The following is a 12,301-nucleotide window of genomic DNA, read 5'->3' on the forward strand; positions in this document are numbered from 1 at the left end:
CTGTAGAACCTACTAGCCTTCTCAAGAGGGGGAGGTTTCTTTTTAAACGCAGAGACATAGCGTTTACTTTTTAGGAAGGTATGCAGCAGGCCTCTCCCCCGGAAACAGCCCTGTACGTAGCCTAAGGTGTTCTGGAGTATTTGCTTTTAAATCCACGATTAAATAAGAAAATGGCTCTTTGGTAGCGTCCTCATAGCTCTCCATAAAGTATGATTTCTGTCCAGGGTACATCTGCTGAGCTAGAGTGCTAATTTGCAGTTTGTCTCTAGGATTTTAAACAATACCATGTAGTTGGCATTCAAGCTAATGGTCCGACTATTTTTACCTTGGTGAAACACATTCTGGACCAAGTAAAGCACGGACAGGTTTCTATGATGAGTATATTGGGTAAAAGCTCGTGCAATTTCAGGGTGTTCGCTACCAGCAAATAGCATATCGTCCAAACCAGCAGATTATTTACATGTGGGGGGAGAAGTTCATCATCAGACAGAGAATCGGGTATTCCTTCAACAAACTTGATTTTTATTGTCTTCAATAATTCATCATACAGAGGTTGGTAACATGAATAACACCATACAATATTGTCAGGCTTTTGAGATAACACATGTTCAGAATTCTCTAAAATACTTTTTACAAAAAAAGTTTTGCCACTGTTTGAAGGGCCTGCAATTAATGCTGAAAAAGGCAATTGTAGCCGGGGGTCAAAACCCTCGACAGCAGTCATAATATCTTAAGCTTTAAGACACACTGGGGCTTGTAGCATAAGTCAGTAGCCAAAGGGCAATGTGGTACCGTCAGGCAATAGCTGTCTCTTGTCATAGACTACCCTGAATCTTTTAGTGAGTGGTGCGTTTCTTAGATGGAACCCCTTTTTATCCCTCACTATTTTGTTGTAGGAGCTCAAAATCTCCAAGTCACTATTCTTGTCCTTTACGAACCCCTCGACCAAGCGCGTGATTGATTCCAAGTTTACACGCGGTGCATTTTCATAGTTTTGAGTCACGCCTTTGGCTTTCAACACCACGTGATTGGCTTTAGTCCTAAAAGCATAGCTTTTTGGACCACATGAGGACCATTCTGTAATATGGTCACCCTCTTCGAGTTCACTCGTTAAACCCCCAAGATAGTTGCTAAGTGGGGGGGTCCAATCCCCCGGTTTGCTTACATAGACCACAGAGTCTGTGTCGTGGTAAAGAACCCGCCTCTGAAGCTGTTCCATGAGGGTGTACAGTTCAAGGCGGCCATAGGCTGTGGTAAATGCTGCAAGAAACACATTTACATTACCCGGGGGTAGAACCCACTTTTGGTGGCGCCTCCATTGCACCAAGGCAATGTCTTGACTCAAGAAGGAAAAATGTGAAATTTCGTATTGGTCCGAAAAAACAAATTCCAAAAATTCTTCGGGGTCTTTAATGATCGAAGTTGTTAGCATATTGCATCTCTGCGCTAATTTCCCCCAAAGGGAGTTCAAGTACAATTTCGACACATTTCTTTTGGTTTTGTTGACCTCTATTCTGTCAGGGTCAAGAAGTATGCCTTCTCTGTCATGGTAGTCTTGAATGTACTGGTCTTTACTTTCTTGATCTGTGACCGATGCAGGATAGCCTGAAGCCATCTGCTTGCATCTCAAGAAGGTTTTGATGTACTCTTTAAAAAGTGTGTCTGATTTCCTGGAAAAGTTCCACACTTCAAAGATTTTGGCCACACGATACCCCTTCTCTAAAGCCTTAGAGAATTCTACAGTGACCCATACACCGGTCAGGGCTCTTTCTTGATCTGTGTGATCACAGGGGTTTTCCTGGTTGTGGTTTTCACAGCATGTGCGACAAAGGGGAAAGAAAAGTTTTCCTTTAGGACCCTTGTAAGGCAACACAGGTATAAACAGCCCCCTAGGAGGGTAGACAGTCGCTTTGATTAAACCAAAATAATTTTGGGGTTCGTCAAAGTCGCTGTGAATAATTTCAGGATGCCCTATAGGATAGAATGAGGAACTCATTACATGAGGATATAGGGATGTAAAATCTACATAGCCTATTGTCTCGTCGGGTTGAGCTACATAACGCAATGTCAAAGCATTGGTCCGGCCTCCAAACAAGGCCTGTCGCGGTTCCAGGGGCTCTGGAGGGTCATAATGGGTAAGGAAGGCCTTAACACTAGGATCTACCTTTTTGAGGGCTGTCCATTCGTGCTCCCACAAAACCACAACTTTTAACCCGTAAGTAGCCTTTAAAGAATTCAGTTTGTCTTGAAACTCTTGGTACATTTCCCCAAAAGTCTTTTGGGTTAGGACACACAAGGTGTGGGGGACAAAGCATAATTTACAACCGTGGAAGAAACAACCGTTGTACTCATACACTGTCTCAACCCCGTCAATCTGTGTGTATCCATCTACATGGTAAGGCCCAAAAGCCTTCTCCCCCCGATTCAAAGCATGTTGGATAAAAATATCTTTATCCTGGGCCAAGTACTCCAACCATTGAATGGAACCACTAGAGTAGGCCTTGAATTGGCGTCGGTAGTTGTCTGGCGATGGGATAGCTATAGATTCAGGAGTTAGATAGTGTGTACGATAGGTTTTCATGCACGCTGATGCAATAGTTGTACAGCTCCAGGGGTCAATGCCCGCATCTTTGATTACCTCTTCTCTGAATCTGAGGCATCCTTCACGAAGTATAACAACGTCATTGTCACAGTATGATTCCATCTCTTTATGGAAATCAAAAGTGCCATGTCTTACGGTCTCGTACCATGTCATGAATCTCTCACGCTCTTTGGGAGACATTTGATCACACCCGTACATTTCGGGGGCTGGATAAGATCCTATATAATGTAGATTCTCCTCAGATGTGAAGAAATGAGGGAAATAGCCTTTGACAGAGTTTTCAAAACCCAAGGCCTCTGGCATTTGAGCCAATCTCATGGGTAAGAAGCTTAAGCTGTCAATGTATCTCTGTTTGAAGGCGGGGTCAACAAAGCATAATATTTTACTCCCTTGAGCTATGACACTGGGTGCCACGCCTTGCTGTATCAAAGGGTTCAGAAGCAGATAGGAGTCATAGGCCCTAGCATTGTGAGCTATAAACGTGAAGTTTCTGTACTGGGCTTTTCTAAAATGTTTTAGAAAGAGTCGGGCACAATCGGGTCCCTCGGCCGACCATTTTTCACCCTTGAAAGTCATGGTTGACACAAAAATAGGCAAATGAACCCCTGATTGCTGAGTTGTCTCAAAATCATAAAACACATATTTCTCTGTATGTTCATCTTCAGCCAAGGGCTGAATGTAACACTCATGTGTTACTTCTTGAACCGCTTCCGCGTCTCTGCTTTTCAAAGGACCTTTACAGATTGGGCAGTGTATAATTCCACAAACATGAGGTTTAGGGCTATCTATTTTAAGGTTGTAATTGCAATGACATTTTGGACATTTCTTGTTAATGTCACAACTGCTTACAGATTTACATGCCTTGGGATGCCATGTTTCAGTTTTGTGTTTTTCGTAACAGTAGGCCGAACGACATGTGCGGTGACAATCCGCACAGGGGGTCAAGTTTAGCGGCTGCATAGGGCAATGTTTATCCAGACATACTGAACAGTTGTAACGGCACGAGTGCCCCCCCATGCGTGTGTAGCCGGTATGACAGGCTGGACAGACATATGGCGCGCCTAAAAAGGCTGTGATGTTAGTTACGGCATAGTAATGCTCATTTTGCACATAAAAGTACATAGTCTTAGGATGTGGTTCGGGTATATTTTGGAACTTGAGGAGAGCGTCATTAGCCCTACTGTGGTACAAAACCACAATCTTGATGTTCAGAAAGTTTTCAAATTTGACTATGTCTGAGAAAGCCACAGCATCCTGTATACCGAGACCCACCGCAGTTTGTAGCTCTCGAGCTTTATGTAACGCGGCTTGATCCGTACATCCTGGGCTGAGTAAGTGGGCCAAACCTATGGCAAAACATAGCTTATTACCTGGATTGTGAACGTTTATGAGATAGGCCCTTTTATTGCTTATGATTTCGGACTGCATTAAACTCTCGAGCTTTCGTCTCTGACCCCCGCCCCCTTGTGGTTGGCGTACTAATTGTACTACAAGTTCGAGGGTCCTATCTGCTAGCACGTTTAAATTTGACTGTACAAGGCGTTCTAGCAGTTTAACAAATTGTTCAAGCTCTGCTTCACCATTCTGTAAAATAAGCGATACCTTGCTCTGTAGACTGTCTCCACAAATTTCCAACTGTAAGAGATCCCTAGGTTCGCTATAATCTCTAATCCTCGCTAACAGTTCATTCAAAGTGTCCATAAGCATTACGTAAAACACAGCATATTCCCGAATCTGACCCCCCCATGCGAAATTGAAAAACTGGCGAACCTCAATATTGTTGAATTTATTTCGACGCAAAACATGTACACTTCGATCAAGACCTCCCCCCTCCAGATTTGCTAGGCAATTGTCCAACTGTTCAAAAACATCGTATTGGGTTTCAGACTCTTCGGACATTGGTGTTAAAGGCTGATTTATAGGTGTCTGGGGTGCCGAATTAAACCTAGCGCTCTCGTTCTGTACACTGATCTCAAGACCGCCCCCCTCCAGATTTGCTAGACATTTGTCCAACTGTTCAAAAACATCATATTGACTTTCAGACTCTTCGGACAATGTTGTTAAAGGCTGTCTTAGAGGTGTCTGTGGGGCCGAATTAAACCTAGGGCTCGCGTTAAGCTGGGTAATTAGAGATATGATGGTTTCGGGAATCTGTGTTAACATGTTTTCCTCGGAAGGCCCTGACTCATTCATACGTGTAATAATGTCTATGAGTTCGGAGGGAATCTGGGATAATAGATTTTCATCTATTGTCATTATGTCAATTACCCCCGAATCATTCATATGGTTAACTATATCTTGGAGCTCTGTAGGGATCCTGGCTAAGAGGGTTTCAATTGTCTCACTTTGGTCTATAGGGGGCGCCATCTGTCTAATTAAGGATGTGTGTGTGTGTGTGTGTGTGTGTTTACATGTGTGTTTTTTAACGGCGGTATTTGCTTGTTTTAGCCCTAATGTTTTTTAACATACGGGGTAGCTCGCTACGCCAGAATGACACATCCTGATTGTATTGATGCTCGAGTAGAATACACATGCGCCTCTGGAGTAGAGCCTTTCGTGATTTTAAACCCAGGGTAAACGCTTTGAAAAAACGTTCTTGGTCTATTTCAGAATCTGCTGTTTCCCCCACAGAATTGGCCGATTCAAGAAGGTTGGCAGCTTCACAGAACATCAAATCGTCTACCTCAGAAATGTCATTTAAATCTTTGACATCATCAGGTTTCGCTGGTGTCTTTGGAGCCTCCTCGGGGATGCTTGTCTGGGCATCCTCCGATGTTTGTGCGTTGTGTTCATAAGCCGGTGAGGAGTCTGAAATAAAAATAATACATACACAAATAGGTTATTAACCCTCAAATATGTTAAAAATGCCAAATACATTTCAGATATAAGCCTATATATTAACAATACATTAATTAAATACCTCGGCTTTTTTGACGAGGGCTGTTCTGAAGAAGCTCTGAAACCAGGGGCTGGTGTCTTTGTTCAACCTGTATTACAGCATCTGCAGGTTCGGTAGATGGGGAGCCTGAAAAAAACAAACAAACAAACAAAAAACAGCATTAGGCCTTGTTTTAACATATTCCGGCATAAAAAAAAATATATAAATATTAAAATAATAATATATATAAATAATAATATATAATTGATTCATACCTAGTCCTTGGAACGACGTCTCGTGAATATCGGCCAAGTAGAATTGTTCGGGTGAAGCGGAACTGTGGATCTGAGCACTAATTATCCTTTGGTGTTTAGAAATATGGGGGACAACGTTGTCCTGGCCAAGGGGAGTTGACCTGCCGTTTAAAGTCTCTGTTCGCTGCTTTTGTGTAAATACATCCTGGGAGTAGGGCAGAATTGTCTCGTAGTCATATGCTTCGCAGAAACCGTTCAGGCTCCATAGGGCATCGTTTAACCTTCTAGGCTTTAGGTCCTCTGTAAACATATAAAATAACTTTTAATATAAGATGCCCACACTTTTTGTTTTTAAGGTATAAATATTTTTATGTATGGAATTCTTGGAGCTTACTTACGTTGACAATTCAGGGCAGGCGTTTGTTTGTCGGCACTTTGTTTCGGAGCCCCATTGGATGGTTCGAGCTCAGTTATACCTCGGAGTATCTGCGTGAATGCTTCAGAATCTATAAAACATTCGACAATATTAAAGCTATAATCACTTTAGCTAATATTGCCTTGTTATACGGTAAGCATACTGATCCTAATGATTGTTTAATATTTCTATAACATCCCACGCTTTTCAAACAATTCCCCACAACAATCAAATCTAATAAAGATTTATTTCAAGAACTCACCTTGCGATAGATCCATTAGACTGTTTTCCCCGATTATCTTTTTTAACGCTTCAGTCCGATAACGATTCTTGGAGTTTCTGGAGGTGCTGTTTGCATCGGAACTAAAACGCTGCTAACATTGCCCATGGTTTCTAGCGCTTTTGTACCCTACGACCTAGAGAAAAACCCCTGAATGATTTTTTTACATCGCATTTGGGGTTTGTCGTTTTTTTCGGGCTATACCCCCGCCCATGGTATATTTGACACATTTCAAACACATGGTATTGGGTGTGTCTAAACATTAGGATCCTTTTGGAGCTTCTAAAATCTCCGGGGTGCTAGCACCTAGATGCATGGGGTGTGTTGTTCTCGACATCGCTGGGATGAATGACTTTTTAGCCCACCTAAAAAAATAGTTTTATGAAAGGCCTTTAAGATTAGGAGTCGTAAGACCCAATATTATTGTTGGGGGGTAGGCATCTGTTTTGCAGGCTAGTGTAAACCTTGGTTTCAAACGACCCACCAGGCATGCAAGGGTATTTTTTTAACAAACAACCCGCCCCCCTTTTTCTGTTTTTGAAACACACACACACACACACACACACACACACACACACACACAGCCACTACAGAAAACTCCCTCACGCACATGCGCGCGCACATGGCTTTTTCCGCAAGATTTTTCTCAGGGACAGACTGCGCTAAGAGTGAACAAACGCGAGAGTTCATAACGTGGTGAGATTCTGATTTTAAAACCATTTATTTCATTCAAAATATTTAGTACATACATTTTATATCGTTACATTCTTAAGGTATTTTACGATGCCTTTCTTACAGATCCTGGGAGCTTATGCAACCAACCGCCATTGTCCGTGTCGAGTTCACCCTCAAAAGGCAAGGCTCTCTTGCTATGTCCATCAACACATGGTAAGTTTTCACTCCAGGGGTAGATCCGCCGTCGGGCCTTTTGGTCTTGACTCTGTCTCAAGGAAAGCCTCGCCCAGCGCTTTAACTGTTCCCCATTTTGGAAGAGAATGTCCAGCTTATTCATAAGTGTTATGAAAATTGGATAATCCACCCATTTAAAACTAAACACAGGAATAAAAAAGTTTACATGTTTGCGGGCTCTGGAAGCTACCGGAGAATTGACAGACTTTGTAGCATTAGCCTTATCATAAAGGTCACAGGCTAAAATTGTCACTTTGTTGTCAGGGCTATAGTCCATTGAAGCAATTCTTAGAGCCTTGAGATCACTGCGGCCGCAGACCTGTTCTTCCAACGCATATCCTGGCACATTTGTAACACTTAGGACCTGTTCAATTTTACAAAGAGCCAGCCTGATGTTTAGCCATTCTCTCATCCCCAGAGCCGGGGGAAAACTCCCAGGTTTTGCAGGATAAAGGGGTTTGGGTCCACGGTCTGTGAATATCTTTACCGTAGAATCCTCCGGGTGGAATATGTAAGACATGTGGCCCTCACTCGTACCCAAAAATCCTTTAAAACATTCTGGAGCTTCACACAGAACTTCTTCAAGGCTTTGGTCACTGGGTTCATGACAAGCCGAGCATAACATCCCTAAAATTGGCATAGGTGTCATTTTTGTTTAATATTCAGGGGGGTTATCATGTACAGTCTTAAACAGGTATTGTTCAGCGGCTTTATAAGGGGCCTTAACCAACCCAAACCGTGAGAAACAGTAACAGGTTGACCTGACACATGGTCACTTACTCAACCCAGGGCATGCACCCTTCTACATGACATAGGGTCATAAATCATTACATAGGGTCATAAATCAGGCTTGGGTCATCAATCATTAACGGCCTGTCAAATGGACCCTTACTCACCCCATAGCCCCCACCTAACCAGGCTTGCCTGACCAGAAGACATGCACACGTCATCACTACATAGGGTTCACATAGAGTTCACATAGGTTCACATAGGGTCATCAATCAAAATTTTGACCCGTGACATCTACTTTATTCTCTCTGCTGACTCATCCCCAGCTGACTCTATGGACAAACACTGTTCATTGAGCTATCAAGGTTTATTTGTCCAGTAGTGCAATAGTATAGTATTATGATATAGGGCCATAGAGAGTAGAATTTAAATTGTAATAGAAGTCCCACTGCAAAATGATTTATCTATGTTGTTAGTTGAATTATTATGTTTCTTTACAGTACTCATATCATATAGTTTAAACAGAACTTTGGACTCAAAAGAAAATGATGGTGTGTGACAACAGCTAATGGTGATACATTTAGTGATGTTTTTCATGTAACTAATTATATGTGTTTATCTCATATTCAAACAGCTCTCCTGCTGTATATTTAATTATTTGTTCATCAGAGTCACCAACAAGTTATTCTGGTCTAACCTGTTTCTCGGTCCTCTCTGCTGCAGCTGACACTGTATCATGGCCTTTATGATCATCCACCATACACAGATAACAGATACAATTCTGATCGGTACGACAGTAAATCTTCAGCAGTTCGTCATGATGAGAGCAGATGTTCTCCTGTAGCTGTGTGGAGGCTTTGACCAGCTTGTGCTTCTTTAGTCCAGGGACACTATAGTGAGGCTGGAGGTGAGTCTTGCAGGAAGACACCAGACACACCAGACAGGACATGAGGGCTTTCTGCTTTCTGGTCCCAATGCAGAAATCACATGCCACATCTCCAGGTCCAGCATAGCACAGATCAGGGGGATCAGCCTGAAGTCCTGTCTTCTTCAGTTTCTCCACCACTTCAGCCAACATGTTATTCTTTCTCAGAGCAGGCCTTGGAGTGAAGGTCTGTCTGCACTGAGGACAGCTGTAGATCCCCTTCAGATCATCCTGATCCCAGCAGCCCTCAATACAGCTCCTACAGTAACTGTGTCCACAGGGAATAGTGACTGGCTCCTTCAGTAGATCCAGACAGACAGAACAAGAGAACTGGTCCTGGTCCAGCAGAACTGCCTGCTGAGCCATTTGGACGGTTGTTGTTCACTTTCACACGGACAAACACCGCGACTAATAAGTTTCGTTTTCTCAGAAGAGAGTTTGTGGGAGGGGGAGGGACTTCCTGGTTCTGCCAGGAGGTGGAGTTAGGGACGGAGAGAGCAATGTTGTACAATGCAAAAAATGCTAGGGTAGTTTATTGTTAATTCTCTTTCCATAACATTGACTGACCAGGTGAATCCAAGTGAGAGCTATGATCCCTTTTTGATCATCCCTTATTCACTTGTTAAATCCACTTTAATAAGTGTAGATGAGGGGGAGTAGACAGGTTAAAGAATGATTTTAAAGCTTTGAGACAATTAAGGCTTGGATTGTGTATGTGGGCCATTCAAAGTGTGATTGGGCAAGACAAAAGTTTTAAGTGCCTTTGATCCGGGTATGGTAGTAGGTACCAGGCGCACTGGTTTGAGTGTGTCAAGAACTGCAATGCTGCTGGGTTTTTCCACACTCATCAGTTTTCCGTGTGTATCAAGAATGGTCCACCACCCAAAGGACATCCAGCCAACTTGACAACTGTGGGAAGCATTGTACTCAACATGGACCAGAATCTACAGTTGAAGTCGGAAGTTTACATACACTTTAGCCAAATACATTTAAACTCAGTTGTTTTCACAATTCCTGACATTTAATCCTAGTAAAAATTCCCTGTCTTAGGTCAGTTAGGATCACCACTTTTAGAAAGAGGAGGAAGGGAAGCGCTACTAAGGTAAACAATAGTACATTTTGGTAAATAGAAAGTGCTCTTTGGTAAAAGGGGTGAATTGGTCATCAAAATTGAAGGAGGACCAAGGCACTCTTCATATAATTAATTAAAATGCCTTTATTAGTATGGCATGTTCAATAGAAACAAAGTTTTTTTTAAACCGATGCGTTTCGGCTGCATGGCCTTCATCAGGGAGTATAAAAAAAAAGGAATACTATGTCCTCTTTTGAACAGCTTTTCCAATTAGCCCTAATTGGAAGAGGGAGTGGTTACAAACTTGATTGGACACACCTAGCAAGCTACCCCCAGCGTTGGTTTAAAAAAAACGTTGTTTCTATTGAACATGCCATACTAATAAAGGCATTTTAATTAATTAAATGAAGAGTGCCTTGGTCCTCCTTTCTTTTTGAGGATCACCACTTTATATTAAGAATATGAAATAGCAGAATAAAAGTAGAGAGAATGAATACTCAATTAGTATTTGGTAGCATTGCCTTTAAATAGTTTAACTTGGGTCAAACGTGTCAGGTAGCCTTCCACAAGCTTTCCACAATAAGTTAGGTGAATTTTGGCCCATTCCTCCTGACAGAGCTGGTGCAACTGAGTCAGGTTTCAAGGCCTCCTTGCTCGCACACGCTTTTTCAGTTCTGCCCACAAATCTTCTATTGGATTGAGGTCAGGGCTTTGTGATGGCCACTCCATCACTTCTAAAGCCATGACTTAATTTTCTGGAATTTTCCAAGCTGTTTAAAGGCACAGTCAACTTAGTGTATGTAAACTTCTGTCCCACTGGAATTGTAATACAGTGAAATATAAGTGAAATAATCTGTCTGTAAACAATTGTTGGAAAAATTACTCGTGTCATGCACAAAGTAGATGTCTTAAACGACTTGCCAAAACTACAGTTTGTTAACAAGAAATGTGTGGAGTGGTTGAAAAACGAGTTAATGACTCCAACCTAAGTGTATGTAAACTTCCAACTTCAACTGTATGTGGTACGCTTTCGACACCTTGTAGAGTCCATGCCCAGACGAATTGAAACTGTTCTGAAAGCAAAAGGGGGTGCAACTCAATATTAGGAAGGTGTTCCTAATGTTTTGTACATTCTGAAACATGGGTTCGAATCCTGCCCACTGCTATTTCAACACACTTTCCCCCAGAAGCATATTTAGAGAGGTAACATCTTCTCCAACAGGGGGCGCTCCAGTAACATACATTGTGATCCAGGACTAAACATTACAGCAGCCTATTTAGAGAGGTAACATCTTCTCCAACAGGGGGCGCTCCAGTAACATACATTGTGATCCAGGACTAAACATTACAGCAGCCTATTTAGAGAGGTAACATCTTCTCCAACAGGGGGCGCTCCAGTAACATACATTGTAATCCAGGACTAAACATTACAGGAGCCTATTCACATACGTTTTGGCTCAAAGCGCAATACTAGTAAATCACTTTCATTATAAGTTCATGGTTCCTACCTTCACTATATATTAGTCAGGCATAAATGTATACTGGATATTGAAACAGAAAGCAAAGTTAATGACTGATTAGCCTCTGTGTGTATGTGTTGCATAATCTACCCGATTGTGATCAACCACTTGAACATTATGGGTAGCCAACATACCATGAAACATCAAAAAAGGTACATTGTGTACCTAGTCCAAATGTGTTATTTTTCTGTTGTCTACATTAGAGTTCACTAGATAAACTAAAGGGTACTAATGCAGGATGAGAAATAATAAAATACATGACTATTTCTTTGTCATTTTTCTGTGGTCTATGATAATCTATCCTTTTTTCAAAACGAGTGGCATATAGAACTGTCTGTGAATGCAGCATGTTCCCATACCTTGTCAAAGATCCTGCAGATTGTAAAAAGTGCAAGATTAGCTGCTATATTGAGCTATTTAAAAGGTTAATTCAATGTCCACATGCAAGTAACCTTTGATATGATACATCTGTAGTAGTAAAAGGGGAGAAGTTCATTGAGAGAGAAATATGATTAAAAGCGTGGCCCAGTCAATGAGATGTTGCGGTGAGATGATATTACCTTTTTCTTTCACTCATTTTTTTTTCAGTGGCCTGACCCATCACATTATTTTCCAAATGGAACATGAATTCAGAACAGGACAAATGCCAAGTCTTGCCAAGTAGTGGTTTCTTTGCAGCAATTCGACCATGAAGGCCTGATTCACGCAGTCTGTTAC

The 12,301-nt window shown here is 41.9% G+C and overlaps 1 protein-coding gene across 1 annotated transcript; it reads right to left on the reverse strand.

The window, feature by feature from the left end:
- Nucleotides 1–8,351: 8,351 nt before the first annotated feature.
- Nucleotides 8,352–9,414, reverse strand: LOC116376298 (E3 ubiquitin/ISG15 ligase TRIM25-like). The gene is made up of 2 exons (XM_031836011.1): nt 8,765–9,414; nt 8,352–8,399 (listed from the first exon to the last, which is right to left on the reverse strand). The coding sequence occupies exons 1-2, from the start codon at nt 9,356–9,358 to the stop codon at nt 8,367–8,369; spliced, it is 627 nt and encodes a 208-aa protein (XP_031691871.1). The 5' UTR covers nt 9,359–9,414; the 3' UTR covers nt 8,352–8,366.
- Nucleotides 9,415–12,301: the final 2,887 nt, after the last annotated feature.

Source organism: Oncorhynchus kisutch, linkage group LG11, assembly GCF_002021735.2.
Source record: "Oncorhynchus kisutch isolate 150728-3 linkage group LG11, Okis_V2, whole genome shotgun sequence".
In the NCBI taxonomy this organism is placed as follows: domain Eukaryota; kingdom Metazoa; phylum Chordata; class Actinopteri; order Salmoniformes; family Salmonidae; genus Oncorhynchus; species Oncorhynchus kisutch.

What these genes read in the sequence shown, in the direction of transcription:
- LOC116376298 (XM_031836011.1), bottom strand. Translation starts at nt 9,358, where the DNA reads ATGGCTCAGCAGGCAGTTCTGCTGGACCAGGACCAGTTCTCTTGTTCT. An exon ending in CAGAGAGGACCGAGAAACAG is followed by an intron (nt 8,400 to 8,764) that starts GTTAGACCAGAA and finishes GTTTGTCCATAG; the next exon opens with AGTCAGCTGGGGATGAGTCA.